The 20,394-nt window shown below is 37.5% G+C and overlaps 1 protein-coding gene across 1 annotated transcript in view; it reads right to left on the reverse strand.

Annotated features, from left to right (window-relative positions):
• Window positions 1–250: 250 nt before the first annotated feature.
• The window catches only part of TTC29 (tetratricopeptide repeat domain 29), a 779,602-nt gene continuing 759,458 nt past the window's right edge, over window positions 251–20,394 (reverse strand). The window contains exon 11 of the mRNA XM_053703717.1: window positions 251–484. Coding sequence (XP_053559692.1) covers window positions 354–484 — 131 coding nt within the window. The 3' untranslated portion in view covers window positions 251–353. The remainder of the gene's footprint in view (window positions 485–20,394) is intronic.

Below are 20,394 nucleotides of genomic sequence, written 5' to 3' on the forward strand. Positions count from 1 at the left end.
GAGGTGGAACGCTTACCTATAATATTCAAGCTTTCCTACAACTGCACATACAGTACACAGAGGGGGGTATATATATCTCAGAGGCTATACAGTTCATAAAACAGCACTACAATGATTTTTACACAGTGCTTAGCCTTCTATAAAAAGGGCACTACCGATTTTGGGGGATATAACAACCATTTAAATGTTAGATGCTTTTGTCTGTTTATGAAATTTTAGTACAACAATATAGAGCAAGTTATGCAAAGAAAACATTTAAAAGTCACCATTTTATTTGTATAGAGTATACATTTTTTAATTATAAGAAATACAGTTAAAGAGCAAAACTGTAACTAAATGCCATATAAGATGCATTATAATAAAGACTCGTTTTTAGGAATAACATCTGCTGGTTCATATATTTCCAAATTCTGTCTCTTGATTGTGCTTTCTTCTTTACCTTGACAGCCCTCTATGATGTCATCCTCTGTGGAAAGTAGGTGGTCTGTAAAGAAACAAGTTAATTAAATATGAACAGGAAAGCAAATATTACTTAACTCTCTTTGCTTAGAATGTACAGAAAATCTTTTCAGTCTAAACGTGCATTTTATAGGCTCCATTTATCAAACTGCGAATGCACCTTTGGAGCGACTTTGGAGTCAATAGTTAAAATTTCTTTAAACTATGGCAATCAGCTGATGTAGGCTTTTTGTATCCAGAAGAGAAAACAAGGCATTTGTGAAAAAGAAGCACATATACAGCCAAGCATCTTACAAGAGGGGAGGAGGAGCATAGGTTTTGATAGCAGATACGAATTAAAAGACCAATCAAGCCTGCCAATATTTCCTTCTGAATTGTAAGCTTACAGGGAGAGGAAAGTCAAAATGAAACTTAATTGGAGAGACCATGCAATTTTTAACAGCTTTCCAATTTACTTTTATTATCAATTCCGCTTTGTTTTCTTGGTATTTTTGTTAAATAGTAATCCAAGTTGAGCTCTGGAGCGTGCATTTATCTTTAGCCATCTGGCAGCAGTGTTTACAACAATGTTTATAGAGATGTTCTACATAGTTGCAAACAATGTGCCAAGCTTGCCTGTGCAGTCCTTAAAAAGCCATAATGAAAATTTCTCCCAGTTAATGATATGCTTGGATACCTTTTGAACTAAATATTACTAAAACATATTAATGTTTTCAGGGCATGGAAAGCCCAAATGCAGGGGCGTATTATGGCCTAGGCCAACAAGGCCCATGCCTGGTGCGGCAGATTTTGGGGGACCGGCACTTTTTGACACCAGGGGCCCCAACCGTCAGAGTGCAGTTGCTTTGCCATAGCATCTGGATCACTATCAGGAGGTGGCAAGCTCCAAGCAGAACATGCTGTGATCTGCAGGGCCATTTTTAGCGGCAAGCATAGATCATGTTGCATGTCAAACGTATTTCTAAAATATGGCTCCAATGAAGAAAGGGTAATGTGTGAATAAAACATTACGTTTATTGTAACAAGTCAAAAATGTAAAAATGCTGCTCAGTGTTTGCTGAGCCCTGTGGTATGCCTTTGTATTTTAATTTTTTTACGTGTTTCTTTTTTCAAACATTAAACTCTCTTCATTGAAGCCATAATCTAGAAATACGTTTTACTGATTTGTGTTTGGAGTTGTTAGACCGGCTCTTCACAATGTTAACTGGTTGCCAGAGTCACATGATTTTCTACACACTTTCTGGGAATGGAACTGTGTAGGCAAAGACCTGGAATAGCGCTGTATGTGTTGGGGTGTCCCTACCTCCTCCTCCTTTGTTCAGAAATGTTGGCTTTGAAAAATAAAAAAAATGCTATGTTACACCCTGACCAAAAACTATTATGGCTAAAAAATGCCTAAAACCCGGGGGGCAGCAGAGTTTTGAGTGCCTAGGACAGCACAAAACCTAAATAAGCCACTGCCAAAATGGCAAACAAGCAACTGTAAATGGGCAACTTCCATGGCTAATGTAGGAAAATACTGTTGTGTAGTAACAACTAGGATATGTAGATCTTTGAGGACTGCTGTCTCCATCAATGCAAGAATAACACTAATTAGCATCAACAGATATTCTATTTTGAACATCTATATGATCACGTTTGTTAAATGCCTTAAAGTCTAATACATGTCCCCATGACTCACTTCCCTGGGAACCAGAAAGATTTGGAAAACCTAATTTTGCTTTGCTAATGCATAACTCTCTGATGGATTTTCTAAGCATATAAACATAATCCTGAAATATTGTCTTTTATATAGTATCTTTGCAAATTGGCTGAGTGTTCTTAAAACATTTTCTGGCCATATCTAAAATACACAGTTAAAAATAAGAAGCAAAATCCGCTCATAGAAAAAGTAAAACTTGACTTTTAATATAAAGATTAAAATGATGACAACAGCCAGCAAAATAACAAAGCGTGGGATGCACAGCACAAAAGGCTTACGCGTTTCGGCATTCAGCCATATTCATAGCCTAGCAATGTGCACTTCTCACTACTTAAAATACCCTTAAAAACATTACTATTGGTTGACTCGAAGGAGCACATCCCCATCTAATAATCTAGTCACCTGCAAGGACTGAAAAAGGTTAACCCTTAATGAACTAGAGAACATCCTAAACTGACTACTACAATATCAATGAATATGTCAAACAATTAAACAGCATATATCTATTGAAATAGTTCAGTACAAATGTATTACTGGCTATCATTAAATGACATTTAGATTGAACCTCTAATAGGCTAGTCTGGAAGAAAGTATTACAAAATATAATCTCTAGAATACAACATTGGGGACATTAAAACTGTACAAGTGTATTTACTAATAACATTAAGTTATAACTCTACTAGATTAGTTTGGAAAAAATATTATAGAATAAATATAAGCCCAAGAATGCAACAATGGAAACATTAGAGCTGTTCAAGTAAATTTACAGAGTTGCAAAAAAAGAGTGAGGATAGAAACCTGGCTATAACCTAAAATGTTTAGAAAATAATATTAAAACACATTAAATTGAAACATATTAAAGGACATTAAAGGACATTGGTAAATATGGCCAGAAGTACCTGAAAATTCCAAAAAAAAAAGGAGAACATTTGGTTACTCCCAATAGTTGATTAAGTCACATCTGGAATTTTTTTTTTTTTATATTTTTTATTTGTAGCCAACAATGTAGACATACACAAATCATGGTTTTCTACCACGCAGGGTAGGAGGAAAACATTAACATGTTTGACAAGATACAAATTAAAACATTCAAAAATTCAATAATTCAATATGGCCTTGTGCATACAATAATCGCAACCTGATTTAAAACATGCTCATGGCCCAGTAACATTGTTCCTAAGCTTCTACACTGTTGGGATTTTTCTCTTTCATCGTAAATGAAAATTCTGTTCCTGAGGTCCTGAAGATTCATATAACATTAGGTAGGAGGGGTATTAACTGGAAGTAATAATGAATCCACAGGACTGCTCATAAATTCTGTAGATTTCTAAAGCAGTTTAGATCAGTAAGTTTAGAGTAGTTAGTAATTGGTAACGTAAACAATAACATGAGTAAGTATATAATTTTGCTGTGTGGTAAAGTATGTAGGTATAGATAGTTAGAGTATGGCATAGGCAAGAAAAGCCATATAAATAGCCCTCCAACAATAGGAGGTACATTACAGGAGGGGGGGGGGGAGGAGGTGGCAAGTTAATTATGCAGAGTGGATTATATAACTTTAAACTTTAAGCTAAAGGAAGCTTTTAATATATGGGGTATCAATAGTGTCAGTTATATCATGCTGTTACGCTGAGGAGTAGAGCGAGTGGAGCTATGAAAGAAAAATAGGGTATATGCAGGGATTTGTAGACTCAACTGGTTAGTATAATTGATCAGTCCAGCTGATCTAAGCAAAGTAGGTAAAGTCAATACAGGAGGGGATGGCCATAAGTGGAAATAAAACTTGTTAACAATGGCGGAATGTGCAGGAAGCTCACAGTTAGTGGGTAGGAGGCAGAGCGGGACACTATGTGGCTATGAGGATTTACCAAAAAAAAAAAAAATTCAGCCCCTGGCAATCGTTCTCAATCTCAGCTATAAGCAACAAGCGAATGTCCCGAAAAAACAAACAAAAAAACAAAAAAACATATAGGGGACTGTGCACTTCTGTGCGCACATACCCTCATACACTTGTAACCACACATATGTACAAATATTCAAATAAGGCTGGGCTAGATTCTTGTTGATATCTAATTGCGTAGGCCCGTTAGGAATACTATGGAACCCCTATAACATAAACATTACTTGACATTTGATATAGCTAGAAATCTTACCGAATACATCAAATATCCACTATGGTATAAATAAATAATCCATTGGAGCTAGTGGGCATTTAGATGCTACCTCGGCCGCTGGCAGCATCCTCGCACCAAGTGAGTGAATTGTGGCAGATATAGGGATATAGTGATAGAGATGGCTTGCTGTAAATAGTTAAAAGGTGTAAATGCTGGGCTAGAGGATCTCTTAGTTTGGAAGCGATAAGCTAAATATTAAGGCAGAAATCATACATATGCACAAAAAACAAGAGGTAATACATAGTCCAACAATGGGGATACCAGGAGGGAAATAGACAGCCCAATAATCCAAATATAAAGAAGCATATCCAAAGATGAGTATGTAGTGATATGCTAGCAAACAGATTATTTAAAAATCAGTAATATCCTAGCCAGTTGCAGTATTACAAAAATATTGAACATGAACTTCTAAGAATAAGCCTATCATGAATGCTATCAATCTTGCACAAGGAACCTATCTGCAATAATGAGCTACGGGGCTAAAGTAAGGCAATACCCATGCTTTGCACATTTTCATCTGGCTTAGCAATGTTTAGTGGGAAGTAGGGGATCACAAGTAAGAGGATAAAACAGCCATAAGTTACTTTTAACCATAAATATGGACATTAAACAGTCTGAGTCCCCTAGGAGCGGATAACCACTGTAACATTTGTGAAAGGGCAATATAATATTACATAGCAACAGACATTAATATGTATGACCCATTAATATATAAATTTGAAGTGTAAAGATTTTTACAGTCAGAAACCTTAAACAAGCAGTGACTTTAGCGTAAATAAGTCTGTCCGTGCTCTATTAGCACATAGGCAACTGTTATATAAATCTAGAGCCACATAACCATAAATTGTTAAACATATTGACTCAGAACACAGAGACTTTATATAGAGTTCCTAAACCGGGGGTAGTATCATACTAGGTTGAAAGTAGGGGTAGATTTCAAGAAGTACTCTGTTGCGCCCAATAACCAAACTGGAGAATATAACTATATAATATTGGCATATAACAGAAACGGTTTATGCAAACATAGATGTCCATCATATACTGAACATACAGACCAGGAATAGTTAAACAAGCCTCCACCACAGCCAATGATACTCAAAAGTCCGCTGAGAGTGTAGTAGACTTGGTGAAATACAAAGCTGACCCTTTAACCAATGCCTCTGAGGATCGTTATCTTCGTACCCGTCAACAGTAGCCACTCAAAATAGCCAGCAGTGCTTGTATTTAATTGTGCTCGTGCTTGCAGGTTCCGTCTCACAGCCCCATGAGAGTGAGTCTTTCTGAGCGGTTCCGCCATGTCTGCAGTATATTTCCAAACCGGGAGATATTTTCCCATACCAGAGAGGTGGACTGGAATGTTCAGTTCTTGAATAGTGTCCCTCTGACACATCTTATCATGTTGAGACCTCTGCAATATTAGTTGTTGTTGCCGTTCCCCGGCATGTGGCGCAGCCATTTTCTCAGGGTGGACCATCGATTGTTTCGTGTTTAGGGATTCAACCCTAGCATCAATGCGTGTCTGAGCCATTGCGCTATGCATAGCGAGCTGGGTAATGTGGCTTAATTTCTCAGGTTTCTCGGCTTCCTCATCTGTGCTATCCTTGCTGCTTGCTGCGTCAGTAGTGTGGACCGCTCGATTGAGCGAATCTTCAAATGCAGCTTGGTATCCAGCTAGGAGGTTGCCGATCTCCGCAAGTATATGTACTGCCATATCCATGATGAGGGTTTACTGTAATACCTGCCCCTGCAATCAATAAGGCACCAGATAGTTGATTTTTCTCCTCACTCCGATCTCCACATGGAGAAAAACATGGCCGGTCTCAAGATCTCTTGTCAGTCTAAACAACAAGGTAGCAAAACCTTGGGCTCAGAGCAATCTACCGCTTTTAGCCTTCAACTCTTGGAGCAATTAAGCTTTCATTATCACAATAATGTTAAGGTGTAGAGGCCTGAACAGTCGCCAAATTTGACTTTTATGTTGTAAATAGTAGGAGCTGCTGCAATGTGCGACCGCTCAGGCTCATAGGTGGCTCCTCCCCCCGTCACATCTGGAATTTAATCCTTCAGGTACCCTGGTCCTCAAACAAAACATCCAAAATATCTCTCTTTTGGCCAGCAGCTTATCAACATCACCACCTCTTTTAGGCCTATTCACCTTCTCAATAGCACACCACTTGAAGCTGTCTAGTCTGCTGTTATGTATTTCGACAAAGTGGCATACAAGGGGGGGTGGATGATTTAACTTGGCTTATAGTAGAAAAATGTTCCCGAATTCTGGATTTAATATCTCTGAAAAGTAAGCCCTATGTATTGGACCCCACAGGAGTCACACCAAATCATATAAATCACATGTGTGGTCATACATATCATGCATGTTCTAATATCAAACTGTTCGTCAGTTACGTGTGAACTAAAAACCTTGGTTTTGTCTAAGTACTCGCAAGGTCTGTATTTATTATCCCACACCCATAAGCTTCTTAGCCAGAAACTAGTGATGACATGTTTCTTCTTGAGTTGAGTTGGTGAGAGTAGAGTTCCCAAAGTGAGACTCTTTCTTGAACTACATCTCAAACCATTCTTTACCACATCCATTAATCTATCATCTCCCGCCAGAAACAAGAAATAATTACGTATGATGGATGCTATTTGGGGAAATTCAGTGCTATAATTAGTGACAAAATTAATGCCTTTGAATTCTTTTACTTTCTTTAGGTTATCTTGCAGCAAAGAATCTCTTGGTTTTGATTCTACTTGTTTTTTGGCTTCAGTTATTACCTTTCTGGAGAACCCCCTCTCTCTAAGTCTCTGTTCAAGATCTTTCGCCTGAGCATTATACTCTTCCCTGTCAGAACAGTTCCTTTTTAGGCGAGTGAACTGTCCCTTTGCTATGGCTGCTGCAGTGTTTGTGGGATGGCAACTCTTCCCATGAAGGAGAGAGTTCCCAGAGATTAGTTTTCTATACACCCTAGTATTGATCTCCCCAGTTACCATGCTAGTTAGAGTCAAATCTAGATAGTTTATATCCGTGGGATGACTTTCAAAAGTGAATTGAAGGCCAATCTTATTCAGATTGGTCTTCAATGTATTTTCATATCTAAAATACAAACATCTGAAATCAAGGCTAACCAAGCAATGACAGGTGTGATCCTAATGAAGAGTTCAAACTAGGTTTACTTGTAAACGTTTCTTGAGTAAAATTTGTATTTGCTTCATAAAAGCAAACAAACACAAAATATAGATGTCTGTAATTGAATTCATCATGGCTTGTATATGTACACATGCCTGAAGATAATTTTCTAGGTCAATGACCAACATTTTGAAGCTTTGATAATAAAAGGCTTGGTAGGGGGTTGAAATATTTCTTTTTGTTTTTACTTTTGCATTTAAATAGTTAAAAGTAACAGACATTTCTGACATTTAGTATTTGTATGGTTAAATGTAGTAGGCATTTGTTTAACTTCATTTAAATTATTAAAGTCACAACCAATTTGTATTCTACTTAATTCTGGGGGTTTGTATTTCGATTAGGTTTTTAATAGGTGAGCTTCTTGAGCGCAGTATCCTTTCTTTGGAGTTCCTTCCTTTAATAGATTTATTTTTTAATAATCAAGAGAATAACTAAGGGCATCAATGGGTATATAGCGTAGTTCATTCAATGTACTGCTTCCTTGAATATGTAAACTTTTTAAAAAAATGTTTTACTACTTTTTTTCCCTACTGCATTAGAATACTTGAAGTCAATTTTAATTTTACTTTTACTGAATCCTTAACTGAATAATTTAGCAATTTTTTCTTGTTAAGCCTAATAGGAAGTTTGTATATGTTTTTCCACATAATTATTTTTTATTAAATTCTGGACAAGTAACAATATAATGCCTTAGAATCCATATTACTCCTGTAAAGATTATGTAAAAAACCTTTTCAAGGTGTATGTGATATTTTCCAAATAATATATAATCAACTAAAAGCTTCCATGTCATTTCCGCAATGCCAACTAAAGTGGGGTCAAATTTTACATCTCAGATGTTTTTCTATTTTTATGATTTTTCGAACTGAAACGCTACAAAAAAAAAATCCTGCACATTTTATAGCAAGTTATAAACATCAGAAAAAAGGACCTATTTTAAGGTGCCTCTAGGTATCTTTGTGCACTCATAATTTACTGTCAGTGCACTTATTTTCTGATGCCAATCATATGTGCACCTTCAAAAATATATGTGGGAAAGCACTTTTAAAGCCCCTTATAACATCATTTATAAGATGTCCTAATGGAACAAAATACATAGTAAAACATACTAGAAAAGGCACATTTTTAACTCTGATAGAAACAATACTTTGGGAAGAACCCGTTGCTGGTATTAAGATGTAATGAGAATTTTTCCTTAAAATTAACTAGAGAGCTGTGTATGACTGCGTTTGGAAATGAATGAATCAACACTAAACGATATTATGCTTCTATAGTTCTTGTAAGGTAATACTTTAAAGACAACTCCTGATATATTTTACCACACAGTCTATTACAATTTAGATCTTTTGCTATTTAAAAGTTGCCCTACACTATATTTATGAGACCTTTACGCTTTTAATAGCACTTCATTTTGTATCATGTGGTCCCTTTAGCAGCTCCAATTGGTTCAAAAATGACTTTGCTTATTCTTTATCTTTACCCCTTCTATAATAATTATGCTAAAGACAAGGTCCAAATGAAGTCTTTTTGTATACCCAAAGAAGGATATTATTATAATGGGAAGATAAGTTGGTATATATAACTTGGCACTTCTTTACTTTTAGGAGCGACTTTGTAATTATTTTAGGTAAAAGAGCTGTTTAACTTTTTGAACTTACAAAAGGCCCTTTTAAGGGTTTTTGGTAGTTTATTAATCAGTTAGAGGGTGTTTTTATTTGGGGTGGCTTTTTGTTTTTATAGGGCTATTAGATTAGGTTTAATTTTTATTATTTTGTATAATTTTGTTTATTATTTTTTGTAATCTCAGATTGATTTTATTTTTCAGTGTTAGGTTTTTTATTTTTCATTTATTTTATTATATTAAATAGTTATGTTAGGTTTATTTATAGTTTAATCTTAGTTTTTTTTACAGGTAAGTTTTTTATTTATTTTAAGATAGTTATATTGTAATTTTAATTTAAAGTATAGGGGATAGTTAGGTTTATGGGTTAATAGTTTAATTTAGTGATTTGCGATGTGGGGGACGGCGGTTTAGGGGTTAATACTTTTAGTTTAGTCATTGCGAAGTGGGGGCCCGGCGGTTTAGGGGTTAATAGTTTTATTTAGTGTCAGCGATGTCGGGGGGCGGCGGATTAGGGGTATTTAAACTAGGGGTTTATGCTAGGGTGTTAGGTTTTAACATAACTTTCTTTTCCCTATAGACATCAATGGGGATTGCGTTACGGTGATCGCCATTCCGCAATCACAGGTGTTTTTTTCTAACACTTTCTCTCCATTGATGTCTATGGGGTAAAACGTGCACGTTAAGTCAGGCCTTGGGTTTTGTGCGGTACGGAGCTTATCGCATCATACTGCACAACAAAAGAAGATTTTTCAGTAACTTGTAATGACAGCGCTATGGAGATTGCGATACCGCTCATTTATTTACGTTATTTACGCTTTTGTGGTGATGTAATTAGTGATTTTATAAGCCACACTCATGTCTGTGCCTGTTATTGCATGAATTTCAATATATTACATACTAGTAAAAGAAAATAATAGACATCTTACATTATAATGGAATTAATTTTTTTTTTTCTTGTGTCAGTTCAGGCCATTAACCAACAAAATGTACTCTATGCTAGTTAGAAAGTTATCGCAACATTGCAACTTGAAAATTGCACAATTCAAAAAGATTTGTCCTGAGCACACTTCTAGAATGCGCTAAGCCAGCCCCAGGAGACACCTTTCATTCTATCCAGTGAGACTTCTTGAACACAATAAAACATTTACATAAACCATGTTGCAAGCCTGTTTCCTAAGTTTTGCGCTCATAATTATTGTTTTTTCCTGCTGCTAGTGGTTCTCATTGTATGTGTGAGATATATATTGGGTGTTTTACGAAACTTTAGATGTTAATGGCAGGAACACCCTAATGAGTTTATGAAAAAGATAAGTGAAGAGATGCTGAATGAATTTCAAACATGATCTCACTTTTACAGAATTGGATATTTGAAGAATACAATGGCCTCTAGTTATGAAGCTCCGTATTTTGCTGCATTCACTAGCCCAATATGCTTGCCTAAGCTCGCCTAACATCGCCGCCGCGGACCTGAATAGGTTCGCCAAAGTTATCAAGAAAGCTGTCAAGAAGCCGCGCACCAAGTACGGAGCGATGAACAGCGGACTGTTGTTAACTGTCAGTCATCGATCTCGCTGCTCATTGGCTTCTTCGCAGCTTTCTTGCTAGCCTGTCACTAAGCACCCACACTATACTATACAGTTTTTCCCCCTAAACCGCCGCTCCCGGAGCCCCCCGCACCTAAATAAACTTATTACCCCCTAAACCGCCGCTCCCGGACCCCGTTGCAACTATAATAAATATATTATCCCCTAAACCGCCGCTCCCGGATCCCGCTGCCACTATAATAAATATATGAACCCCTAAACCGCCGCTCCTGGACCCCGCTGCCACCTACATTATACCTATTAACCCCTAATCTGTCGCCCCCTATACCGCCACCACCTACATAAAGTTATTAACCCCTATCCTGCCGATCCCAGACCCCGCCGCTAATAAATTAATTGTTTAACCCCTAAACCGCCGCACCCGGAGCCCTTTGCCACCTACATTACATTTATTAACCCCTATCCTGCCCCCCCTACACCGCCACCACCTACAGTACATTGATTAACCCCTAATCTACCCCCCTACACCCCCGCCACTATATTAAATGAATTAACCCCAAAACCTAAGTCTAACCCTAACCCTAACACCCCCCTAACTTAAATATTATTTAAATTAATCTAAATACATATTCCTATCATTAAATAAATTAATCCTATTTAAAACTAAATACTTACATATAAAATAAACCCTAAGATAGCTACAATATAATTAATAATTAAATTGTAGCTATTTTAGGGTTTATTTTTATTTTACAGGCAACTTTGTATTTATTTTAACTAGGTAAATAGCTATTAAATAGTTAATGACTATTTAATAGCTACCTTGTTAAAATAATTACAAAAATACCTGTAAAATAAATCCTAACCTAAGTTACAAATACACCTAACACTACACTATCAATAAATTAATTAAATTAATTAACTACAATGATCTAAAATAAAATACAATTAAATAAACTAAACTATATTAAAAAAACAAACAAACACTACATTACAAAAAATAAAAAAATATTACAAGAAGTTTAATCTAATTACACCTAATCTAAGCCCCCTAATAAAATAAAAAAGCCCCCCAAAATAATAAAATTCCCTACCCTAAACTAAATTACAAAAGTAATCAGCTCTTTTACCAGCCCTTAAAAGGACTTTTTGCGGGGCATTGCCCCAAAGTAATCAGCTCTTTTACCTGTAAAAAAAAAAAAGCAATACAATACCCCCCCAACATTACAACCCACCACCCACACACCCCTATTCTAAAACCCACCCGATCCCCCCTTAAATAAACCTAACACTACCCCATTGAAGATCACCCTACCTTGAGCCGTTTTCACCCAACCGGGCCGAACTCTTCATCCGATGCGGGGACAAGTGGTTCTCCAGCCGGGCAGAAGTCTTCATCCGATCGGCGCAGAAGAGGTCCTCCATCCGGCAGAAATCTTCATCCAAGCGGCATCTTGGATGAAGAGTTCGGCCCGGTTGGGTGAAGACGGCTCAAGGTAGGGTGATCTTCAATGGGGTAGTGTCAGGTTTATTTAAGGGGGGATTGGGTGGGTTTTAGAGTAGGGGTGTGTGGGTGGTGGGTTGTAATGTTGATGGGGGGTATTGTATTGCTTTATTTTACAGATAAAAGAGCTGATTACTTTGGGGCAATGCCCCGCAAAAAGCCCTTTTAAGGGCTGGTAAAAGAGCTGGTTACTTTTGTAATTTAGTTTAGGGTAGAGAATTTTATTATTTTGGCGGGCTTTTTTATTTTATTAGGGGGCTTAGATTAGGTGTAATTAGATTAAACTTCTTGTAATATTTTTTTATTTTTTTGTAATTTAGTGTTTTTTTTGTAATATAGTTTAGTTTATTTAATTGTATTTTATTTTAGATCATTGTAGTTAATTAATTTAATTAATTTATTGATAGTGTAGTGTTAGGTGTATTTGTAACTTAAGTTAGGATTTATTTTACAGGTAATTTTGTAATTATTTTAACTAGGTAGCCATTAAATAGTTATTAACTATTTAATAGCTATTGTACCTAGTTAAAATAAATACAAAGTTGCCTGTAAAATAAAAATAAACCTTAAAATAGCTACAATGTAATTATTAATTATATTGTAGCTATCTTAGGCCTAGATTTGGAGTTTGGCGGTAGATGGGCTGTTAACGCTCCGCGGGCTTTTTTCTGGCCGCACCATAAATTTAACTCTGGTATCGAGAGTTTAAACAAATGTTGCGTTAGGCTCCAAAAAAGGAGCGTAGAGCATTTTTACCGCAAATGCAACTCTCGATACCAGAGTTGCTTACGGACGCGGCCGGCCTCAAAAACGTGCTCGTGCACGATTCTCCCATAGGAAACAATGGGGCTGTTTGAGCTGAAAAAAAACCTAACACCTGAAAAAAAGCAGCGTTCAGCTCCTAACGCAGCCCCATTGTTTCCTATGGGGAAACACTTCCTACGTCTGCACCTAACACTCTAACATGTACCCCGAGTCTAAACACCCCTAACCTTACACTTATTAACCCCTAATCTGCCGCCCCCGCTATCGCTGACACCTGCATATTTTTTTTAACCCCTAATCTGCCGCTCCGTAAACCGCCGCAACCTACGTTATCCCTATGTACCCCTAATCTGCTGCCCTAACATCGCCGACCCCTATATTATATTTATTAACCCCTAATCTGCCCCCCTCAACGTCGCCGACACCTGCCTACACTTATTAACTCCTAATCTGCCGAGCGGACCTGAGCGCTACTATAATAAAGTTATTAACCCCTAATCCGCCTCACTAACCCTATCATAAATAGTATTAACCCCTAATCTGCCCTCCCTAACATCGCCGACACCTACCTTCAATTATTAACCCCTAATCTGCCGAGCGGACCTCACCGCTACTATAATAAATGTATTAACCCCTAAAGCTAAGTCTAACCCTAACACTAACACCCCCCCTAAATTAAATATAATTTTAATCTAACAAAATAAATTAACTCTTATTAAATAACTTATTCCTATTTAAAGCTAAATACTTACCTGTAAAATAAATCCTAATATAGCTACAATATAAATTATAATTATATTGTAGCTATTTTAGGATTAATATTTATTTTACAGGCAACTTTGTAATTATTTTAACCAGGTACAATAGCTATTAAATAGTTAAGAACTATTTAATAGTTACCTAGTTAAAATAATAACAAATTTACCTGTAAAATAAATCCTAACCTAAGATATAATTAAACCTAACACTACCCTATCAATAAATTAATTAAATAAACTACCTACAATTACCTACAATTAACCTAACACTACACTATCAATAAATTAATTAAACACAATTGCTACAAATAAATACAATTAAATAAACTAGCTAAAGTACAAAAAATAAAAAAGAACTAAGTTACAAAAAATAATAAAATATTTACAAACATAAGAAAAATATTACAACAATTTTAAACTAATTACACCTACTCTAAGCCCCCTAATAAAATAACAAAGCCCCCCAAAATAAAAAATTCCCTACCCTATTCTAAATTAAAAAAGTTACAAGCTCTTTTACCTTACCAGCCCTGAACAGGGCCCTTTGCGGGCCATGCCCCAAGGATTTCAGCTCTTTTGCCTGTAAAAAAAAACATACCATACCCCCCCCAACATTACAACCCACCACCCACATACCCCTAATCTAACCCAAACCCCCCTTAAATAAACCTAACACTAAGCCCCTGAAGATCTTCCTACCTTGTCTTCACCATACCAGGTTCACCGATCCGTCCTGGCTCCAACATCTTCATCCAACCCAAGCGGGGGTTGGCGATCCATCATCCGGTGCTGAAGAGGTCCAGAAGAGGCTCCAAAGTCTTCCTCCTATCCGGCAAGAAGAGGACATCCGGACCGGCAAACATCTTCTCCAAGCGGCATCTTCAATCTTCTTCCATCCGGTGCGGAGCGGGTCCATCTTGAAGCAGGCGACGCGGATCCATCCTCTTCTTCCGTTGTCTCCCGACGAATGACGGTTCCTTTAAGGGACGTCATCCAAGATGGCGTCCCTCGAATTCCGATTGGCTGATAGGATTCTATCAGCCAATCGGAATTAAGGTAGGAATTTTCTGATTGGCTGATGGAATCAGCCAATCAGAATCAAGTTCAATCCGATTGGCTGATCCAATCAGCCAATCAGATTGAGCTTGCATTCTATTGGCTGATCGGAACAGCCAATAGAATGCGAGCTCAATCTGATTGGCTGATAATTGAAGTTAGGTGTCGGCGATGTTAGGGAGGGCAGATTAGGGGTTAATACTATTTATTATAGGGTTAGTGAGGCGGGTTAGGGGTTAATAACTTTATTATAGTAGCGCTCAGGTCCGCTCTGCAGATTAGGGGTTAATAAGTGTAGGCAGGTGTCGGCGACGTTGAGGGGGGCAGATTAGGGGTTAATAAATATAATATAGGGGTCGGCGGTGTTAGGGGCAGCAGATTAGGGGTACATAAGGATAACGTAGGTGGCGGCGCTTTGCGGTCGGAAGATTAGGGGTTAATTATTTTAAGTAGCTGGCGGCGACGTTGTGGGGGGCAGGTTAGGGGTTAATAAATGTAATACAGGGGTCGGCGGGGTTAGGGGCAGCAGATTAGGGGTACATAAGTATAACGTAGGTGGCGGTCGGCAGATTAGGGGTTAAAAATTTTAATCGAGTGGCGGCGATGTGGGGGGAGCTCGGTTTAGGGGTACATAGGTAGTTTATGGGTGTTAGTGTACTTTAGGGTACAGTAGTTAAGAGCTTTATGAACCGGCGTTAGCCAGAAAGCTCTTAACTCCTGCTATTTTCAGGCGGCTGGAATTTTGTCGTTAGAGCTCTAACGCTCACTTCAGAAACGACTCTAAATACCGGCGTTAGAAAGATCCCATTGAAAAGATAGGATACGCAAATGGCGTAGGGGGATCTGCGGTATGGAAAAGTCGCAGCTGAAAAGTGAGCGTTAGACCCTTTAATCACTGACTCCAAATACCGGCGGTAGCCTAAAACCAGCGTTAGGAGCCTCTAACGCTGGTTTTGACGGCTACCGCCGAACTCCAAATCTAGGCCTTAGGGTTTATTTTATAGGTAAGTATTTAGTTTTAAATAGGATTAATTTATTTAATGATAGGAATATTTATATATATAGGTGGCGGCGGTGTGGGGGGGCAGGATAGGGGTTAATAAATGTAATGTAGGTGGCGGAGGGCTCCGGGTGCGGCGGTTTAGGGGTTAAACAATTAATTTATTTGTGGCGGGGTCCGGGATCGGCAGGATAGGGGTTAATAACTTTATGTAGGTGGCGGCGGTATAGGGGGCGACAGATTAGGGGTTAATAAGTATAATGTAGGTGGCGGCGGGGTCCCGGAGCGGCGGTTTAGGGGTTAATACGTATAATGTAGGTGGCGGCGGTGTAGGGGGGGCAGATTAGGGGTGTTTAGACTTGGGGTACATGTTAGGGTGTTAGGTGCAGACACTTCCCATAGAAATCAATGGGATATCGGGCAGCAGCGAACATGAGCTCTCGCTGCTGTCAGACTCCCATTGATTCCTATGGGATCCAACGCCTCCAGGGCAGCGGATTGAAAACCAGGTACGCTGGCCCGGAAGAGTGGCGAGAGTACCTGCTAGTTCTTTGATAACTAGCAAAAGTAGTCAGATTGTGCCAAACTTGCGTTCGGAACATCTGGAGTGACGTAACCATCGATCTGTGTCGGACTGAGTCCAGCGGATCGTATGTCACTAAATTCTACTTTTGCCGGCTGTAGGGCTTGATAACTACAGCAAATCAGCCTCGCCACAAATACGCTGTGGAATTCCAGCGTATTTGCGGTTGACGGCTTGATAACTAGAGGTGTCAAGACAGATGCATCAACTTTCCACAAAACACCTCTACCCTTGTTCGTATACTGAGACAGCTAAATAGAAGCAATCACTCTGTTTATTTAAAGAGAAAATCATTATTTTATTGTAGAATATCCTTGACAAACCACCAGGAATATTCTACAATAAAATTGGACATTTTATTTGAACACACAGAGTGGTTGCATCAGTTTGAGTGTTTTAAGAATAGAAATCATCAGGGGTAAAACAAGAAAATGTTAACCTGGGTGGTAAATCAATTTGTACTGAGCCTACGGTTTATCCAAGATGTAGTAGATATAGGCGTATTTATGGCTCCTGTCTCTGCAAATCAATAACAGAATCTATTCATTTTGCACTGTAAGAAATTTGTTGCACTCCACTGAACCTCGTTGAACCAGAAGAGTGGACTAAAACATATTCTACAGATTGATCATCATGTGAATAATTTTCAAATTTTCCATAGGCCAAATATATAAAGTTAATTATGATTAAGACTTTTGCTTACGTTAGATATTTAAAGAAAATATTGATACTTCAGGGCCGATTTATCATGTGTCTGGTGGACATGATCCGTTGTAGCGATCATGACCGCCAGACATCGATAAATGCTGACAGCATACTCTGTCGCATTTATCATTGCACAAGCATTCCTTGTGAAATGCTTGTGCAATGCCGCTCCCTGCAGATTCACGGCCAATCACCCGCTAGCAGGGGGTGTCAATGAACCCGATCGTATGCAATCGGGCGGGTTGCTGTCCGCCACCTCGGAGCAGCGGTCTTATGACTGCTGCTTCTTAAATTTCGTTTTTGGAAAGAGCTGCATATAGCAGCATTCGGGGCATAATAAATCGGCCCCATAGTGTCAAACTACTCTCCCCTCTCCTACTTGCATTTTCAATTCAGCTTATTCAAGAGTAGGATTTAATTAAATTTCTTAAAAGATTCCATGGAGGACAAAAACATAGAATACAATTCGAATGTTTTCTATTTGTATCAAACATATTCTTGGTCCAGACAATGGTGAAATGTGTTTTCAAATGAGCTATATAAGCAAGAAGTCTTAGTATATTTAATTATGCTTAAAATATTAGTATAAAGTTCAAGGTGTCTACGTAATTATTGTGATAGTTTAAGGTTGATATCAAAAAACAAAAGCTAATTTTACATTAAAAAACATATCTAAAGATATCCCTAATAAAAGTTATTTTATTTTTTCTGCAAAAGGAATCAAACTATTTTAATCCTACTTAATCAGCCAGCCTTTCTGTCTCTCTGTGGTGCTTGATAGAGATGATAAAAAATGTGTCTATGTAAGATAGAACCAGTTGCATGATATTAAAAAATCAATTTCATGAGGGAAAATCCATTAACGTGGTATTAAGATATCATACAGCAAAAGTGTTTAGTGATTTGGTCTGTAAATGTGATTGAATTCCCCAGAGTTTCATAGTGACCAGTTTTTATAAAAAAATACAGTTTTTTAAAAATAATATCCAATAAGTGATTGCAATCCAACCTTTAAATAAACAGGCTTGTTATGAGAAAAGTGAGCGAGAAAAAAGAAACTTGGATCAATATCATTAAATACCATTACTGTACATACTTACTGTGATTTCTGTGCACTCATTTAAGTATGTTGTATGCATTAAATAAAATCTGAAGCACACTTTAGCTATAAAGCACACAAAGGCTTTACAGATTTCAGAGCCTTAGCCGGGCCTGCAGAGGATTCCCTGATATGGTATTGCCTTGCTGAAATATGCATTGCTGTATAAAGTGGAGGAGATTACTTTTGAATAGTCATCACAAAGGTTGATTATATCCATACATCATTTAACCAGACCTGCAGGCTATTATTCCACTAACTATGCAAGCTAGGCATTGTCTAAAGGTCAACAAAGGACCTAAAAGCATAGCATCTTAAAAAGAAAGGAATTTATATAATACCACTATGCAAATTTTAATATTAAGTATCATATTTTCAATGTACTGCAAGTAATTTGCTGGACATGCTGATATTATAAGACAACGAAATTATTAACTTATTATAAACATTAAAGGTTGTCAGCTGAGTATAGCCAATTACTCTGTAATAACCCTGCAGATAATTAAAGGTTTACTGGGGTAGAACGTTATTGTAAACACTTGTAAACCTGTCTGGCCAGGGTTGCAAACCCCCTCTTACGCAACCAATGACGTGAAGCATTGGTGCTCAGCGGTTGTATTTGAATAGGACCAACAGTGCTCAGTGGCTCCTGAGCGATATCTTAACTCTGCGTTTAAACCCTTTGCTGAGGCTGCGGACATCAATCTGTCCGATCCTATACAACATCAATGTCCGTATTTATCAATGTGCAGTGGACATGATACGCTACATCATATCATGTCCACTCGCACTTTCATAAATCGGCCCCTTATAGCATTGCAGGGTTGTTAGTGCTAAAGTTACATGCTCTAACAATTACAATATGTCATTTTTGCGCTTTAATGTCCTTTTAAAATCAAACTTTAATTCCCCATAAAGGGCTGGATTACTTATATACATATATATTTGTGTGTTAGTATGTGTATATACACATATTAACATATAAATATATATGAATATAATCATATACTGTACATATATATTTAATATTGCTGCCATCGCTGCCCTACTTACCCCCTTCACTGAGCTTAGGTTCTGTGCTGTCTCTGACGGCATCGGAACGAGGCTCCCATTGGAGCCTATGGAAGCGCACTCTGGTGAGTGCAATGCTTCCGTGCAATCCTCTCATTCCCATTGCATCTAACTCATAATACCAGTGCACATTAACATGCGCTGGTATTACAAAGTGGAATGCAAATATCGCTTTTTAGCAAGAATCAGTGCTAAACCACCTTAAGGGAAGAGATAAGGGCACTCTTCCCCAGTCTCTGTCAACTGCACATGTGCAAAAAGAGTTTGTGCTATATCTGAATATTAGTTTGTAATTGGTTAGCAAGGATTCTTTTGTTCTGGGGGACAGGGAAATCAGTGAAATGAACATAAAACAATATACTCATACAGTTCTTTTGCTTGAACCCCATCCATGTTGCTGTATGTCCTTTGCATATGTTTTTAAAAGAATAAAGGATATGTTATTTTTTTATCTGCTGCTTCGATTTGGAATTATTTTTTTGCAATATACTCATTTGACAAAATAAATCTGCAGTTTTCATTGCAAACTCTTGGAAATCAGAGATTTAGCAAAAGAGTGTTAGGCAAACGTTAGGCAAACGTTAAAGGGATAGTAAAGTTATAATTAAACATTCATGATTTAGACATAGAATTTTAAACAACTTTCCAATTAACTTCTATTATTTAATTAGCTTCCTTCTCTTGTTATACTTTGCTGAAAAGTTTATCTAGGTAAGCTCAGGAGCAGCAAAGAACCTAGGTTCTAGCTGTTGATTGGTGGCTGTATATATATATATATACTGAGTGTCATTGCTCACCCATGTGTTCAGTTAGAACCAGCATTGCTCCTCCTTCAACAAATGATACCAAGAGAATGAAACAAATTTGATAATAGAAGTAAACTGGAAAGTTGTTTAAAATTGTATGTTCTACCTAAATCATGGAATAAAATTTTGGGTTTGATGTCCCTTTAAATATAAGCTTTGGAGCAAATATCTGCTGTCTAATATATTAAACATATTAGTTTCTTGGTAATATTTATTGCCACCATTCCTTTAGTGTTAAGCTTTGTTAAAACTGTTATATCTTTGACTGTGAAAGAAAAATAATAATATTTGTAACTGTGTCAAGCATGGCCTGTGATCATGGCCAACGTTCTGTTAGAATAAGCTAACCGTCAGAAA

The sequence above is a fragment of the Bombina bombina genome, chromosome 2, assembly GCF_027579735.1.
Source record: "Bombina bombina isolate aBomBom1 chromosome 2, aBomBom1.pri, whole genome shotgun sequence".
In the NCBI taxonomy this organism is placed as follows: domain Eukaryota; kingdom Metazoa; phylum Chordata; class Amphibia; order Anura; family Bombinatoridae; genus Bombina; species Bombina bombina.